Source organism: Natator depressus, chromosome 9 (genome assembly GCF_965152275.1).
Source record: "Natator depressus isolate rNatDep1 chromosome 9, rNatDep2.hap1, whole genome shotgun sequence".
Lineage (NCBI taxonomy): Eukaryota > Metazoa > Chordata > Testudines > Cheloniidae > Natator > Natator depressus.
The window spans coordinates 68,977,925-68,997,293 of NC_134242.1; the positions used below are offsets into that span (position 1 = coordinate 68,977,925).

Below are 19,369 nucleotides of genomic sequence, written 5' to 3' on the forward strand. Positions count from 1 at the left end.
ATTGATTTCTGTACTCCTCCCTGACAAGGGGATTAGCGCTGAAATCAACATCGCCATTTCGAATTAGGGTTAGTGTGGACGCAATTCGATGGTATTGACCTCCGGGAGCTATCCCACAGTGCACCATTGTGACTGCTCTGGACAGCACTCTGAACTCGGATGCACTGGCCAGGTGCACAGGAAAAGCCCTGGGAACTTTTGAATCTCATTTCCTGTTTGGCCAGGCGAGCTCATCAGCAAGGTGACCAGGCAGAACTCATCAGCACAGGTAACCATGCAGCCCCAGAATCAAAAAAGAGTCATGCATTACATTGAGAGGTTCCTGTAATTACAAATCAGTATTTTTGGTGAAAGAACTCTCTGCTATATTTACCTGATCATTCGTAATGGATCCAAATGTCCTTTTCGGTGCTGTTTTGGGCTGTCATGTAAATACAAAATTAGAAAGTTTTTAAAATGTGTAACATTGAAGTAGACCTGTAAATACACAACTATTCAAACACGGACACTCAACATAGTGGACTGGAACAGTTCTTTAGGTGCTACAACAGGCTAGTGTGCTGGGACTTAAGAGGGGGCTCCTTGGGTCCAGTCCTATACAAACTTGCTTCTGGCATATACGATTCTGCAGTATCACAAGCTGTCTCATTGAACTCAGTGGGATTCAAATTCTGGAGTAAGAGCTAAGCCTAGCAGGAAATATTTGCCTGATTGGGCTCTTAGTTGGCACATCACTGACTGGATGAACTGGAAAAGCAAAGCCATGGGTCAGTGCAGGCACTATTAACATGGCCTGCTGTGGCCAAGACTACTCAGGAAATTAAGTTTGCGAACCAATAAACGGATAGACAGTAATAGCTCTATTGGATGCTGATAAACTGATAGACCACAATGGCTTCTTAAATAAATAGAGCCCAAACCTCCCAACTATGGTAAAAAAATTCACATTAAAAATGTACAACACTCTGTGATGCATAGCACTTTGGATTTTAAAAGGGAATCAGGGTTTGTGATTATTTTTGAGACCATCAGAGAGTATTTGTTCGGTAATACACAAATAAGGGGTAGATCCTGTAAGGTGCATAGTGTGCTTATATTTCACTAAAGCAGAATGCTCAGGCCCTGATTGGCAAGAAAACTCATTCTTAATATTGAAGGTCTTGTTTCTGCAGGCATGTTTATCTTAAGGCAATTTACTCACAGTGCATAAAATTAAGCATATTTTAACAGGGTGAGGTCCTAAATCTTTTTAGCAGATTGTACAAATGACAAAATCTATACAGAATGTATATAAGAAATATTCAAAGTGGTAATAAAATATACAATGAGCAAGTGGGCCCACACAGTTTAACCATCCTAAAATGTAGGAACCTACCATACAAAACGCTTGTGGTTAGATAATCCTGGCATCAAACTGTGAATCAGCTATAACGGTTTCCTGACTCCTTGGTACAAAATTATTTTAAATAGATAAGTCATTTTCAAAAATAATACTTTAATAAGAAAATCTTCAATATATAAGCATCTTGCATCCAAAGGATCCTAAAGTGCTTAAGAACCACCCCTTCCCACCGAAATAGCTCAGCTGTTTGCCGGCTGATGAACATTTCAGGTATAGCCAAGTAGGAAACACTTGCAGTTCTGCTGAACATACAAGGTAGGTCCCAATGTTCTGTTGTTGTCAAGAGAATTCCTATGGAACACTGTAGCACAGCAGGTGCAGCCGAGAATGAGCCAAGAGAAAGGATTACAGTAACACAGGCACATAAGATTTCCAATGCAAAATTATACAGGAGCTGCAAAATGGGACAGATCAGTTTTCTGATTTTGTTTTTAAAAAGCGTGCATTTTTCTTTCAAGCTTGACACTTTGAATGTGAAACGTGTAAATTCCCACAGATGAAGCAGTTTGCTGATACCACAGTACAAGCGTCATAATAGTGTGATGCGGAGAATTTGTGTTGGAGGGGAAACTTAAAGGTGGCAGCCCTGGTTACCCAGGATAAAAGAGAGCCTGAAAAATACAACAGACATTACTCTCAGTCTTTCTGCAATAACATTAAATTTACCTTCCCAAGCATTTCAGTGCTTGTGTATTCCTCCTAAACCTCCTTTTTGTTCAGATTACAATACTTTGGACCACTTACTGATTCTCTGCTGACTTGCCCATTGTATTTCTTACCTTTCTCTCCCTTTTGGAATAATGGTTCCTTATCCGTACTTTGTGCTGAGCCCCTGCCTAGTATTATGCTCGCTATCAATATAATGTAAGTAGTTAGGCTTTGAGTGTATGGATAGGAAAGCTTTGCTTGTGATTTACAGGTGGGGTGGCTCTTGTATTTTTCAGGCTCTCTCTTATCCTGGGTAACCAGGGCTGCCACCTTTAACAATTTCCCCTCCAACACAAATTCTCCGTATCACACTATTATGATGCTTGTACTGTGGTATCAGCACACTGCTTCATCTCATCAGGATGTAACCTCATGACAGCATGAAATAATTTGAAGGTCACTTGAGTGGTTCTACAAACTTAGCTCAAATGGACTCCTATCTGGGTGCATCACCAAAGCAGCCAAGTGTCTCACAAGCATTAATTAATGTGTTCTCACAATACTTTGAGGTAAGGAAGTATTACTACTCCCATTTTACAGATGGGGTCCTGAGACAGAGAGATAGTACATCACTTGTCCAACATCATGCAAAGAGTCCATGGCACATCCAGAAACTGAACCCGCTCTCTTGAGTACCACTCCAAGGCCTTAAACTCAAAATCATCCTTCTTTTACGGACAGTTTCCACAAAACAGGGACAGGTAACAAATGAAGGTAGGAGAACTAGAAAAGTGGATTCTTCTCCACATCACATCCCATTATATATGTTGAGAGACATACACACACACTCTACTGAACAGGAGATTGATTAAGTACATGATGGACAGTTTAAGGTATTGAATATGACTGAGTGTTGTTCTAAATGCTTCCATTTTTCCATAGCCTGGAGGAGGGTTCCAGAAACATTTCCTGTCCCAGCAATTTTCCCCTTCCTTGTAATGGCACTAGAATTTATACAGGGAAGAAAGGACTTGGGGTTTACGCTAGGTATCTCATTGTTCTTTATTTTATTATAAAATAGAATTTTTATGATAGCATATTCTACATGTCACACCATTATAGATTTGATACATTTGCCAGTTAAGGTTAACAGGGACCAAAGAACCAATCATCTGTAAATATATGATTACACATTTCATGGATATCACTTACCAAAACATAACTGTGGTTCAGGAAGTGTCAGGTAGAAAGCTATTCTGGGTACTCTCTCAACAAAAGCTAAATAAAGAGCCCATTCTGCTGTGTCCGCCAGAACAAGGCACCTTGAGATTCTAAATACATTTTTAGAGTTATCGGATGACCAGGAGTTTGAGCAATGTGGACCTGCAATACACCCTATTCCTTCCCTGCTCTGTAACCAGGTAGACTGTCAAGAAGAAGAAGATTCAGACTGACATCCACTTGTGCACAGGAAAACACAGGCAATTGTGTTCCTTACCTTAAAACAGATGCTGCTCAGCACACTTACCACTTCCATCCATTTCAATGGGAACTGAGGGTGATGGACATATGGCTTTAGAGAGACAAGGCAGATGAGGTAATATTTATTGGACCAACATCTGTTGGCAAGAGAGACAAGTTTACGAGCGATACAGACTTTTCCTCGGCTTTTTGAGCTCTGTGTAGCTCAAAAGTTTGTCTCTCTCACCAACAGAAGTTAGTCCAATAAAAGATATTACCCCACCCACCTTGGCTCTCTAATATCCTGGGATCAACACAGCTACAACAACACTGCATACATGTGGCTTTGGCTCATAAAGCATGGAAAACAGAAACAAAAAGTCCTTTGACACTATTAAAAAGTAGTGCAAATACACAGAAATTCATACCCATTAAGTCTATACCTCAATCTCATTTCATTCCCTCTCCCTCCCACCCTAAACAAATACCTGAAGGAAATATGCACATGCCTCCCAAATTTTCTTTTAAGAGACAGAAACTTTACTGAGTTATATAGGTGCAAAAAAAGAAATTTGAACCCTCTGATTTTGTATTCATACACTAAAGTTATTTTGCATCATATCTTTTTTGATGTGAGGCCCTTGTAAGCCAAAGTGGGTGAAATTTTTTCATCTTGGTGATATTGTTTACTTTTAGGGAAAATGCTGACAAAATCTTTGTGTGGGTTACATGGGTAACATAAACACAGGCGCTTAACTAGAGATATAGGTGCCTAAATAAGCACAGTAAAAAATAAAAAACAAAATAATGTGTTCTCTTGACTTACATCATAAAAGGGCATTCTCTGATGTACCCATACTATACCTTAATGTCAAAGTTTTCATTGCTTTATGAATTAGGACATTTAAAAGAAGAACACTTTGATCTCAGATTCAGGAAACTTCCAATTCACGTTTGAAATTATGCACACTTATGGAATGCCCAATAATCTCAGGTAATAGAGCTTTCCCCCTTCATCTGTTAGTGATATTTCTCTCCCCCACCCCTACACACACATTCACAAATAAGCTTGGGGGGGGGGTGTATGCCTCGGGGTAAAAACTACTGAAATACATATGATGGTAAGACCTTCCAAAATCTTTCTTCTTTATGGGGATTTGTAAACTCAAAGAGAAAGTTTGTGTTGAACATTGAACTCCCCAGGGGATCATTTCTACTTTTGAGAAAAAAGAAAAAGATATGCTTTTCCAAAAAAAAAAAAAAAAAAAAAAGTTATCCTTTTTTGTATTGTTCTGGGAAAGACATAGCTGAGCCACCTTACTAAAATTTGAAAGGTGCTTGACATATGCATGTACAAGATGCCACTTCACTGCCTATTGGAAGACAAATAACAGTGCACTTTCAGAGTTATAAATCTGGTACAGTTGCCCAGAAGAAGCATCTAGTGCCAGTAAGTACTAAAAATAGTTGCAGAGATTGGATTCTAAAACTGATTAAATAAAGGCTGTTTACTGTGTTGATCAGGGAATGCTCAGGACAGACCAAAAATCTGTTTCTGAACTTTTCTGGTGCTTGATTTATCAGGAAACCAACTTGACATCCCCACTCCCCCCCTCCAACATCCCTACTGTCACTCATTGGTATATATCAGAGTCAATACAAGAAAAGCATGAGTTCCAAAAAGATAAAATATTTCCCTGCTGTATTGTGACAGGGCCACTTTGGAAGTAAACAATGAAACAAAATGACAGCATACGGTATAAATATAGTGAAAACTACAATAGATAAATCTTCATTTCACTAAGTATCATTATCTAGCAATTTGTGGTATCACTGAAAGTACCTTCCTTGTGACTTGATTCGGATTAAAAATCCTGGGATCAAAGGAATATTTTAAGTACTCCTAGGGAAATTCTGCACCAAAAAATTTAAAATTCTGCACAAAAAAATTAAAAATGATATGCACATTTTAAAATTCTTCAAATTGTATCTGTCAGTAAATAAATGTGACTCCAACATGGCAGTGGGGAGCACAGACCACTGGCTGCATTGAGGTGGGAGACCAACCCGAAGCCCCCAGTTCCCCTGGTACCATAGACTCGGCAGTGAGGCGGCATCTGACTGTCACCTTGAGGTCTCTTCCAACCCTAATATTCTGTGACACAGTGCAAGGGCTGGGCCCGCTCCAGAAACACCCCAGGGCCCTGTCCCTCTGCACCAGGAGCACCCAGGTGTGGGTTGGCAGGCTCAGCAGGACCCAAGTGTAGAGGGGCTTGGTGTGGCGGGATCCATGTGTGGAGTGTGAGGGTTCTGTGTGGGGCAATCTGGGTGTGGGTGATGGGCTGTTCAGAGGCTCGCTGGGGTGTTCCAGGTGCAGGGGCAATGAGACTCTGCAGGGGATCTCTGCAGGAGTGGGGGGGGGGACTTGAGAGGGGGACTAGGGAGATAGGACTTGGCGATGAGGTAGGTCTGGGTGTGGGGGGCTTAGTGGGGGAGTCCGGGTGCTGGGGGAGTGGGGCTTGATGGGTGGGGGTCCAGGTGCACCTGTAAGAGATCAGTGGGGTGGGGGTCTGGGAGTGGGAGGTTCATCAGAGGGGTCCAGCGGTAGGAGGTAGGGCTTGACAGGGTGAGGGTTCGATGGGCCTGCTAATGGGGGAGCCCCAGCTGCTGCCCAGGGGACGCCACATGCCAGGCTCCTGCTTCCCCTCGCAATTCCTCTATCCCCTTCTCTTCTCTTCTCCATTCCCCCTCCCCTCACTCCCACATTCCCCTCCCCCTGCCCTATTCCATCCCCATTCCTTCCCCACTGCCTCTTTCCCTCACTTTTCCATCCCTCATTTTCCCCACCACCACCCCTTTCCCAGCCCCACCACGGGCACTCACTGTTCCACAAAATAGAAAACAGGAAGACTCCCAGCACACAGAAGAGGAGTATGACTGGCGCTAGGACCCATGAGGTGGCATCCAGCTGCAGAGTCAGCAAAGCAGAGACACAGCCTGCTTCAGTTGGGTAGCTCTGCGCTTGCAGAATGGGTGGGAGGACAGTGACATGTAACTCCATGTGCCCCCCCATGCCTCACCTCTGTTTGGAGGGGGGAATCCCCTCCAAAAAACTGCACCCATGGTTGCCCCCCGCACACGGCTTCCCTTTACTTCCCTCCTGTTTTCTGCAGGGAAAACACAGGAAATCTGCGGGGCAGGTGGCGTTTTCTACAGGCATGCAGTCCTGCAGAATCCCCCCAGGAGTAACAATTTGATAGGGAAATACATAAACATACCCAATACTGTACATCACCTAACTGTGTCCCATTTCCAAGGCATTTATTACAACAACATAGACTGATGAATGGCAGTTTCTGGGGTTTTTTGGCTAAGAAACCACACTCCTACAAATTATCTCATATGGGTTTATGTGGGTGTTTTTCATATTTTATATATATATATATATATATATATATATATATATATATATATATATATATATATATATATATATCCCTGCTAGTGATCTAAGTGCACCCAATTTCTGCCTTCCCTTAGAATCAGCAAAAATGATGCAAAGATCTAAGCAATCTAGTCTATTCTTAGATTATACCTTGTATTATATACTTTAGATTTTTCTGCCCCAAATTTTACATATTTCAGATGATGGATTTTCACCGACAGGAAGGAAAGCAAACAAAAATATCTTTTTCACAGAACCATCAAGATGCCTTATTGGGTATTACTATCACTTTTGTCCATTCTCTTCCTTTATCTTTAGTCATCTGTTTATAACTTCTGCTACATGTGTCATCTTGACTGTCATCTCTGGGGCAGGTCTTTGTTTTGGTATGTCCATGATATATTTTTCAGCACTTAAAAATAATGAATTGAAAAATAATTTTTTAGAAGACTAATGACCAATTTTCAGGAATGAAAACCACACATTTCAGTAGGCAGCTTTTACAACGTGTTCAGAGTTTACCCCCTTCCTGAACCTTCACTTTAACAGCTATGAGCTTGTCTGCCATGCAGTTAATTCAAGTAATAACTTAAATATTGTCCCTAACTCAACTCCTGTCCACACTCGAAAACCCTTGACTGTGGTCATGCTTTTAACTTGAGCTGCTTGGCCTGTCAAGCTAGAGCGCCAGTTGGCATAACTTGTCAGCTGCCAACATGACCATTCTGTTGCATGGACGTAGTCTAGGTCCACTCAAGTGCCACTAATCCTCAAATGCCTTCCCAGAATTCCCTCTATGTGGGAGGCACAATCCATGTCAACAGCTCATAAACAGTATAAAGTGTTATTTGAAAACCAGCTGCTGGATCCATCCTGCTTATAGATTTAAGACTCGACTCCCATCCCCATTTAGCTTTACCGTGCAAAAATTGGTCCACTGGGGCCCTATGCACAGGACTCCAGAGAAGAATGTGAATCTGAATGAAATTGTTTTTGACATTCAGTATTATGGCTTTCAGTAAAGGAATGAAATCCACAATAAATGATTGAACATGAGTCAGATAACAGAAACAATAGACTTCCAGTAGCCAATGCATTGTTAAGGTTTTTCCTTATTATTATGCCCTTACGCATGAACAGATTAGTTCCAGGAACTGCCCCGAAGGGAAAGCCAACCAATCATTTCACAATAATGTGCATATTAAGACAGCTTTCCATGTTCAGTTGTTGACGATTTCAGAGGCAGAGAACAAAGTATACCAATATTTCAAACTGGTGTGTGTCAAGTATAGCATTACAGTCATAAAATAAGTTATTATCTCAAACATATTTCTGATAGATAAATTCATTCTATAAAGCCCTTTGCGCTAACATACTGGGGAGAAATGAAACAAAATTCCCCTTGCATGCATGTAACATTAGCCAGGTCCTTTTACAAAAGGAAAAGGAACAATTTGCAGTTTTCTTTGTTACTGTGCCCACAAGACTCAGTGCACCGCAGTGCTGACGTAAGATTCACCGAGCCACCTATGAACTTCAATCCTGTTGTTCCAATGCAGGTTCTGAAAGTCACCTCTCTTCTTTAGGAGTTCTCTTTAAATATTATCTGACCAGTACAGCAGGAATGCAAAGTGTCATTTTCTCAGTTCTGCCAAATAAGTCTGTGGTAAGTGTGATTTTTAAAGTCCACACAGAAAATGGTAAAGTGAAATGTTGGAAATTTTGACGTTAAATCTTCAACTGAAACCAGAGGTTCAAATCCTGCCTCTATAAATATGAACAGTTTATAGAAATTGTATATTTAAAATTATTTGACATTCAGCATATGAAGCATTACTTAAACCTAATCTCTACATTTCTTTTGCACCCACCCAGTCTTCACTGTATGAGTGTATAAGTGGAGTTTGTGTAACATGTTCAGATTCTCTGAAATGAGAGCCGTTATGGAAATAAAATATTTATTAATTGCAAGTAAAATGAGAGTGTAGTATATTATCAGTAAGGAAAACAACATGGACATGAAAATGTTATTTACTCAGATCTGATTAAAACACACAAAACTGAAATGGATTTCAGTGAGATGCATCTTTCTAGAATCATCTTTAAAGAGAAAAGAAAGCCTAAATATTTCCTAAAACTGCTGTGTGTTTCTGTTGCAGTGATCTCAGAAATGAACTGAAGAACTTCTGCTATCTTCCCAGCTCTGCTATGCAGTTATTCTTGCTAAGGGCTATTGGCAATATTGACATTTGATCTAAGCATTTATACAGGTCATCAATGTGGTATCTAAGTACCTTGCAGAGACTATCAGAACAATGATTCACTCTATAGATATGCGAAGTGGCTTCCTTCTTCCCCTCAAGTCAGTTGGGATAATGAGTATTGTTTTGTTTATTCAATCTCTTTCCCTCTCCACCTCTTCCTTCTGATCTATTCTTCAACATTCTTCTGATCTATTCTTCAACATTCAGACTTCTTTCACAATGACTTTTATGACCCACAAAAAACACACAGGACAAAAAGGGCCAATGCTGCTATTAGAGCATTGACTGGTGCTCTGCTAGCTGCAGCTAGCATTCAACAGAAAACTGTTGGGGTATGAGGGAGAAGAGATTGAGGAGTTGGGGACAGAGACACTGAAGAGATAATAGCACAGTCAAGTCCCAAAGAAGAAGTTTCCTCTGGGCCCCCAAATCCAGTCCTCACCCTCCAAATGGTAGCTGCGCTACCTTAAGTTGCATTCAGAAAACGGAAAAGCCTCCAAAATGAGATCGGCAGCTGTTTCAGAATTATATTTAAAACCTAATTCTAAAGAAAACCCACCTAGAGACTCTCTATTTTCAAGGCACAAGGCTGACAAAAAGTCAAGGAACTATATTATTATGTGTGCATTTATACAGCAAACATCACAATAGTCCTAGTACAAGCCATTTTACCATTCAAAGACAGAAAAATCAACAGCTCTACAGATTCAAACCCAATAACACAATCAGATTTTCTTGTTGTTCATTTTTTGTTAAGTTCACCCACCATCCAATATAGGTATTTAGCATATTTATACAAGGCTCTGGGTGTTGTTTACAGCTCCAGACCTGAAAGACTAGGGTCACATATAAGCAATAGCTATTGGACTTTGTGAGTTCAAAACACTTAAAAGTCAATAGAAAGTTTTACAGAAGGTTTTGGGACTGATCTACTACAGGAATTATACACTTTTGAGAACTGAGAGCAAATTTTTCCATGAACAACAACAACATTCATATGTGACAACAAAAAAACGTGTTCACATGGATGACATTCATTCCTGTGCAGCGGGCCAGTTCAAACCTTTATGCATCACTTTAGATCTATTCTGAGGACTTAATTTGGACTTAAGTGGCATCTAGACCTTGTGCTGGCCCTCTGCACAATGGTGAATTTCACCCATGGGCACCTACTAGTTCACTACTGTCAGGTATATTATTATTAGGATTAGATAGGGAACAAAATAGAAGCTAACAAGTTGTTCAGCCCATTAAATGCACTATAACAGATATGAAAAGTGTCTAATGGCGGTTACTGCAACAAGCAGAAGGACGATGGTGCGGTCAACATGGAGGGGAAAAGCAATCTCAGAATCAGGACCGGCTCTAGGCACCAGCAAAGCAAGCACATGCTTGGGGCAGCACATTTCCAGGGGCGGCATTCCCTTTTTTTCCCCCAGCCCCGCTCAGTCAACCAATAAGCCCCTGTGTGGGGCAGGGCGGCGGGCTCAGCATGGGGGTCCCGGCCCTGGGGCGGACCCTGCCCTGGCCCCCCACCGCCGGGGGAGCGGGGCGATGCGGCTCCTCCCCACCTGCCGGCCCCTGCCGCAAGTGTCACAAGTGGCAGAGGAGCCAGAGTCGAGGGGAGCCCGGGATCGGGGCAGGACCCGCAGCCGGTAAGGGACCTGCTGCCCCGGGCGGCTCGGTGCTGGGTGGGCGCCCCTGGTCTGCCCCCCCTCCCCATGGCTAACGCACCCCCCAGCTGCTCTGTCAGTTACTGTCCCCTCTGTGGGGGTGGGGCTGGGTCTGAGATTGGGCTGGGGGCCCATGGGCGGGATGTACAGCCTCGAGCACCTCACTCCAAACACTGCTATAGCATGACACATTCTTTTAACGTTACCAGTATCAGTGGCTTCTGGTGAGCTCAGTTTCTCAAAACTGAAATTACTAAAATATTATTTGAAGTCCACCATGTCTCAAAATCATTTGTTAGGACTCACATTAATTTCAATTGAAAGTACCATTGCAAAAAAATTAGATTTAAAAGACTACACAAGTATAAAAAACAGAAAAATTCAGTTCATATAAATTCTTTTAATTTATGAGAATCTGGGTGCACCGGAAGACACTAACGTTTTTCATTACAGTGTACAGTTGAACCCAAATTGTTTGTAACTGTGATTCTGTTAAAATTAAGTAAGTACCCTAGTAGGAAATTGTTTTATTTCACTAACTACAAATTCTCGGTTTCATTTTTTTTTTAAATTTTCAACAGTCAAAACAAAACAAAACAAAACATACTGCAAAGTGCAAACATGTGTAAAAGTCAAAATAAAAGGGGGGCAGCCAGAAATTTTTTTGCTTGAAGCGGCAAAAAACCTAGAGGCAGCCCTCCTTAGAATGAAAAGGTACATAATATCCTCCTCTCTAATGCCCAGAAGAGCATCCCATCACAAAAACAAGCAAACAAAAAAAGACAAGATAATTTGTTAATAAGAGAAAAAATATAATTTAACTTTGGAACATCAGCAATAACCAAAGCAATAATACACATCACATTAATGGAAGCAGCAATTATAAACACAATGTTATAAAAATGTACTTGAATACTGACAGCTGATGACTCAGAATTCACACTCCTTTTTCCAGTGTTTCTAGTTGTTTCTTTAAAATTATCTGCAATGCTCTTTGCTAGATTTCCCCAGTTCCAAAAGCTCGATGGGACTCAAGTGTTCAAACCAACTATTCATAAAACACTAGTCTGGGAATACAAATTATATTGTAATAAACCTTTCTTTCAGAAATAAAAATAACTATATTGTGGTCAAGTGCCAGGCTCCATGGTTGATGTACTATTTAAATCCTGTCTTTGACAGCTATAAATATAATATTGGGCTTTCTCCCCATCTTCCTTTCTTTTGTAACAATGAAAAACTATTCTGTTCTGTGGTGTGTGGGGAAAATAGCAAGGGCTAAATTAATTGTCTTCATCACTTAATGCCAACTTTAAAAAACATTTCCTGATGTGAAATTATTTTTGTGTAGGATTAATGATTCTCTCTGTTGTCTTTTCTCTTAATTTTTTCAATCACACACACACAGCACGCATACACATGCTTGATAATATAGGGGAAAATCTGTATCTCCCAGCCCCAATTTTATAAAACATATTTTAAAAAGAAGAAATTTGGGGGGAAATGTAGATTTTCCTCCCTTTCATCATCAAACATTTACACTCCAGCGTATAGCTGCTTGAAAAAGGATGGTGTGGGGCAGGGAGGAGGAGGGAGAATCCCTCTCCTCACCCCAAAATGTTCTGGAAATTGTTGTTCTTTCTTTTTTTCTTCTTTTATCAAAGTTTCAGTTGCAGTATTCTGATCAGTCACATACAGGTGTTTAACAAAGCTTTCAGCTACCAGGCTACCCTCCTTTCAGAATACATTGCTATTGGTGGAAACTCAGTTGTTACTATCTTGTTACTACAGCAATGGTAGAATACAGGATTTTTCTACAGCAAATTTAATCAACATGGACAGGACCAAAGCATAGGCACAGTAAGTGCTCAAAAGTAGTAGCTGGTTACGCTAATCATTACTGCTATTAAATATTTATATTATGGCAATGCCCAAAGCAGCAATCAGGATTGTGCTGGGCACCGTACAAATACAGAGTTAAAACAAGAGAAAATCCTGGTGCTGAAGTGCTTCCAATCTAAGTAAGTTTAGTTCAGCTTGGTATTGACATAGTCTTCCTTGATGGAAGACTTTCTACTGCGTCAAGAGGTGGTTTTGGGAGGTTTCCATCTGCACAAAGGAACTACGGGTCCTGTCTAGACTGTTGATTTAGACCACTGCTGTCCAGCTGTTTGACCCCAGGTCAAAAAATGAAAGCCATGTGAAAGCATACAATATGCTTCTCATTTCCACACAATACTGATGGAACTTGCATTGGTACAGGTGTGACAAAATGTGGCATCTCTAACCACTGAGAGGTGCACCCTAGGTGATATTTGTCATGAGTGGATCTGGCAGACACATCCTTGAGGGGGTTCTTTAGTTTGCACTGCTACTTCAGGGATCTTAGGACTGTAGAGATATGGTGTAGAGAACAGAGAAGAGTGCCTTGATTGTGATCCCATCTGGGCTTGTAAGGGCTTCATGAGTAGAAAAGCCAGCAGAGTCTGAATTAGAGACCATCAGACCTATCTGACAGACTCCTAGACTCAAATTGTGTTTGAGACTGTGGATCAATGAGGATGTCCTTCATTTTGCAGACTCAGTCCAGAGGGAGTAACACAGTGAACAGACTGGTAAAGATCCTGACTCACAGGTACTGGAGATACTGAGGAAGATCCAAGTAGTTCTTCTCCAGCCCATGAATTTACAAGGCTTTGATTACCTTATGGGTATCCTAAATAACCTTTTAGCTCAGGATCCTACTAGGGCTGTTCTGTATGATCACATCTAGAATTCAAAACCAGCTGGACAGAATAGTACTAAATTTGAATTTGCTCTTGAATTTCAAATCAATCATGCTGAGTCCAAACAGAGATTGAGACTGTCTCAGACTGATGAAGGCAGTGGCATTTTAATATACTAAACCAAGGACAACAACACAAAACCAAACCATATTAGACACGAAAACATTATACATAAACACACTAAATAAATATGCACATGCACACAAACACATAAAGTTACTGGGTTAGGTACTCAAAAAGCCAGGAAATGACAATTTAAGATGCATTCTTATCAACATCAACTTTTCATTTAATAAGAAATCAAGAATTAACATAAAAGCAAGTTTTTACAGTTTTCCTATCTACTGTAAATATATGGGTGCACAAGTTCTTTTCAATTTATAACATGCTTTAAAAATAATGTTGGAAAGACGTATGCACTACACTAAAGTTTCAGAGTAACAATTTCATTGGCATCAAAATCCACCATTTCATTTGAAAGTCTAACCATGCAGTACAGAGAGTCAGATATCACCTCTTTGACAAGTGTTGTTTCACTAGATTGCCAAATGGGTCATTCTTACTTGATTTCACACTCCTGGCCTGTATGCTGCAGTGCTTTTTGGTTATCTCAGAACTGCTTTGTTGTACCCCACATGCTCCCTGTCACATCCTTATATACCAAACCAGAGGGAAAACTCATCCCTGCAGCAAGACTCGGCTACAGCTAGTATAAATAGATGGTTTAGTTTTAAATCCAGTGAGGTGCAGGAAGGAGCTGTTCCCCTTTGCAGTCTGTGAATGTGACTCCCAAATAGTTGAAAACAAGACAGAAAGGGCGTTTTAAGCCCAACTCTTACACCCAATGTTACGTTCAGTTGCGCACCTGAACGCTGCTAAGCCTCAGTTGGGTGAATACCTGCAAACCATCACGGAAAAGAATCAGTGTGCAGATTACCAAAGCACAAGTCAATGACATATTGCTCCTGTGCAGGCGATATCATGAATCTCACAAGCCACCTGGACAAGTATCATATCACCTTCTGGCCCCTTCCCTGACACTCAATAATGCCCTTAAACAGGGCTAAGAAACAGGGCTAAAGAAAGCTAATGGCCATGTTCCTCCTCCCAGTACTTGCTAAGTCCACAAATCCCACAGACGTCTTGGACCTTCTCTGCCCTAATAATTCAGATTAGTAAAATTCTACTGTATGTTTGTTTCATGTAGTATTCTGTTGTTTTTAAATCACTTCTTTGTATACATGTTAGACCACAACACCTGGTATTGGGAAAAAGTCCTTAGTTAGTTCAGGATCTCAAAGTTCTAATGCTTAGACATTAAAGGAGATTACTTATACCCATAAAAATGATAAAATCTTTTATTACAATTTAATTAGAAATAGACAATGTTGTTTAACCGAAACAAATATCCTATTTCTGAAATGAGTTAACCTATTCAAAATTCAGATCACAAAGGAGATTCTCATCCACAAATATTTCTGTTATAAGCAGCATACAGTGTCAGATTGTAAACTGCCAGACTCGACACAGAGATTCCTTGAGAAAACCTAGCATCTGGAAAGATAAAAGTGCTCTGTCAGTATACTCTATGATGAAGAGTTACAGGGAATGGCCACTCCTCAGCTCGAAGAAAAGTTGATAGCGGTGGGCTTGGACTGGTATTAAGATCAGAGTTATATAATAAATTTATTCATGATTTTGAAAACAGCAAATTGGTATAGTCACTGATGACACTAAATTGATTCAGTTAGTAAAAAATACTGATGTTTATGAGAATTTCCAGATAGATTTAAACTAATTGGGGTTGTAAGCAGCATCATGGCAAATGAAATTTAACCAATGTGTATCAGTAAGAATAAAATATTTAGAAGTTTGTACCGATAGGCTCTGAACTTTGGCTTACCCTGTACATTGAGGATTATGATCTTGGAATTACCGCAGAGAGTTAAAGGTAGCCATCTTCCCAGTACAGTTTTAAAGAGCAACCGGGTGTATTAAAATGAAGTACTGAAACAACTGAAATGAGATTTTTAACAGCAGACTCCCATGTGGAGTTCTTTATCCAAGTGTGGTCAACTCAGCTCAACAAAGAAATTGCAGAGACTGAAGACTTACAGTATTAGATCTGATAGCCCAAAACCACTAACTGATGCCAGTTACACTGTCACCAATCCTGTAAACCAAAAATACAGTGTTTTTTTTTTTAAAGAACAAAAATTGTGTTCTAAGGTTTTGGCTCAGCAAAATACATAAGCCCATCTTAGGAGGCACATGCTTACGCTTCTTAATTACCTTATGCATGTCCATAACTTTTAGTGTTGTTTGCAGCTTTGTTGTAGCCATGTTGGTCCCAGGATATCAGAGAGACAAAGCGGATGACATAACCTTCTACTGGACCAGGTTCTGTCAGTGAAAGAGACAAGCTTTCGAGCTACATAGAGTACTCAAAAGCTTGCCTCTTTCACTGACAGAAGCTGGCCCAATAAAAGATTACCTAACCAACCTTGTCTCTCATAATTTTAGAACATTCTTAAGTATCTTGATGAATAGGGTCCTACATTAGCACAATCCTTTAAATCCCCCAGTGCTTAAATCCTTTATTTCCCTTTGATCTTTTTCTGTGGATTTTAAAGTAGATAAAATGTGTTTTTAACTTTGTTTGCTTTTAAATTCAATGCCTTCTGGTCACAGTGACAAGGTTCCTATATGTGATCTCAGGGTTTAGTCCAATAGGACCCATTCTTCACAAGCTCTATGGCCTGTTCCTGTGACATGTGGATTTTTAAAGTTCTTAACAGTAGGGGCTATTCTAGACAATGTAATCAATAGATAATGAAGCAAAGTACTTAAGTAACTAAGGGGCCATTACTGCAGATATCCACAAACACACTGCATAAGTCATTACTATGAATGATACATGGTATAGTTCTGCAAAAGATGCAGGGGATTTGGAATAAATGACCCCCAGTTGGTCTCTTCTAGTCTTACAGTTCTCTCCATCTTTATTGAATAGTGCTTTTCCTTCGAAGAATTCCCCAAAACTAGCTAGCTAGCTGGAGGGAAAAACAATGTTAATATATTACCTAAAAATGGTTAAAAATATGTCACAGCAACTGGTAATAGTCCCTTTTCCCCTTCCATTAACATTATTGAGCCAGCAGACTGTATGAATGGGTGATCATACAGAACAACAAAATTTATACTTTTAAATAATAATAAAGCACTACAGGCCTGATCCAAAGCCTGATCCAAATAGAAAGATTCCTATTGACTTCGATGAGCTTTGTATAATACCTTATACCAGCTTTCTATAAGACCTTATACCAACAGTCATAGCCTTTAAATAAATCCCTAAAAGAAAGCTCCTTTGCATTTCTAAGGTTAAGAAAATGGGGACTGACTCATCTAGGTGGAACTCTGCACGTTCTAATGATTAATTTGTTAGTGTGCTGCTTTTGTTGAATTGCTAGGTAGCTACTTGTAGTCTTGCAACTTTCCTACTGGCTCTCTGGAGTCTCAGGAGGCTTCCTGTTGCTGTCCTAGGGTAGTACTGCATACTTGGCTCATGTAACTGATTTAAATCTTTTGGTAAAACAAACAGGTTTTGCGCCAAGATTTCCACTCAAAATTAACTAGGACACAACAAAAAACTTTGTTTCACTCTGCAAGAGCTGCAACCCTATGCCAAATTGTTTTCAGAGAAATTTAACTTCTCTGTTCACTACTTTTACTTGGGTAAATAAAAACAAAAACGCTCCCAGACATATCGTACTTTATTAAGAAAAATTCTTTACCCAAAGGGGTCCCCCCCCCAAAGAAAATCCCATTTCTCCAAAACAGGTATCCTCATTAAAAACAACAAAAAACCCAGACTAGAAATCGTTCCCCTTCTACATTGGCATAAAATTCTAAAGAGTGAGATTTCCAATCTATCCTCTGCTCTTTCACATAAGGAATACACTGTTTTCTCCATGCCCTGAGCCAAATTCATACTAACATTAATGGACACAACTCCAGCAAAGCCAGTGGATTTGTGCCCACTCATGCTAATCTTAAATTTGGCCCACTGATTTAACTCAGCTCTGACACCAAAAAACATCCTTCTAATTCAGTGGTTCCCAAACTGGCGTTCGTGTAATGTTACAAGGGGTTCTCAGGAAAAAATTCCTTAATGGCGGACAGAGCTGTCCCTAGGGACTCCGGGCAGTATGGGGCCAGCAGCCCAGAGCCCCAGGACTTCCAAGAGCTAAGCAGATCAAAGCAAGCATACCTATCACACTGAGGAGATTTAAACTTCAAGACTCCTTATAAGAAATGGAAAGGGAGGTGGATATTTTTGCTGTTTTTAAAAGTAAATAGGCAGGTAGTATTGTTTTGAAAATTATTATGAAGAACAAGTTTAAGCTTTGTTGTAACATGTGTTGTTTACCTGGACTGCTGAAGACCTGAATGCTTGTGTAGGAAGAACTCTTTGAGTTGGCTTCTTAAATACCTTCATGCTGTTTCACATCTGATACTCCCTGATGAAACATAGGATCCTTGTCTTCTAACAGGCTTATTCAAAGTGATACAAGCTATGAAAGTGAGATCTTGGAAGAGTGTTGCCGTATTCATAATGTAATAAAAATACTGTGATGATAAATAATAAATAATAATAGTGTGTAATAAGCATGTCATAAAAAACATTTTATATTTCCAAGATCATTGCTTTTATAATTTATACTCAGGTAAAGGATAAAATCCCTGGAAATATTCATTTTTAGAAGGGGGTTCGCAAGACTTGACTTTTTAGTGAAAGGGGTACACATGTTGTTAAAGTTTGGGAACCAGTGTTCTAATTCAATCTGAAAAATGCAGTACTGGACGCCTGGCTGACATTGGGTATGTCCACACTGCCCTGCAGTTTGGACTATAGGGGGTGTACGTAGCAATGTGAACAAAAGTGCTGTGTTGCAAGTGTGAACTAAAAGGTTCCTTGTTTGAATTAATAGAGTCCTGTTGGAAGACTAAGACATTAATGTGAAGTAGGAACCTTTTAGTTTGCACTCGCAGCATCCACATGGGGGAGTTACAGTGCACCACTTTGATGTGCACTGCGGGGCAGTGTAGACAATCCTTTAGGGCTTGTCTATGCTAGGACATTTATTAAAGTGAAGATGAATCAATTAAAGCTGTGAAGTTATGCACGTAAATTAAAGCACATTCATTCCTGTGTGGATACTCTCATTCAGAAATGAAGTGGCCTTAGTTCATTATAGCTTAATCCTCTAGGTGGAATGGTCCCCTGGCCAAGACACATTATTCTGCATGTGTGGCAGGAGGTCAATCCTGCAGTATTCTGCTACAGCAAACTAAGGGTGCCATGCTTCAGAATGAGAGTATCCACATGGGTTTATTACGCTTTAACTTATGAGCATTAATTTCACAGGTTTAGTTGGTTCATCTAAACTTTTCTGAGTCCTGATGTAGACAATCCCTTAGATGATTTAGACACTCAGCATATAATAGGCCCAGATCTGTCAAAGAAACCTGAAGGGAAATAATGCAAGGTTTGATGCCACTCACTCTTATGCCCAAAAGGAAATATGTCTCTATAAACCCGAAGAAAAGTCAAATCTTGTTCTTATACATATTTGCAAGTGCAGAGTTAAGGCTGCTGTTAGAACCCTTATCTTGACTTTTCAGACTTT

The 19,369-nt window shown here is 40.1% G+C and overlaps 1 protein-coding gene across 4 annotated transcripts in view; it reads right to left on the reverse strand.

Moving 5' to 3' along the window:
• Positions 1–19,369, reverse strand: part of PCDH11X (protocadherin 11 X-linked) — a 949,600-nt gene that overhangs the window by 808,147 nt on the left and 122,084 nt on the right. For 3 of the 4 annotated variants that reach the window (XM_074964439.1, XM_074964443.1, XM_074964442.1), the window contains one exon: positions 374–421. The exons of the other annotated variant lie outside the window; for it this stretch is intronic. In XM_074964439.1, coding sequence (XP_074820540.1) covers positions 374–421 — 48 coding nt within the window. The remainder of the gene's footprint in view (positions 1–373; positions 422–19,369) is intronic. 4 annotated transcript variants of the gene reach the window in all.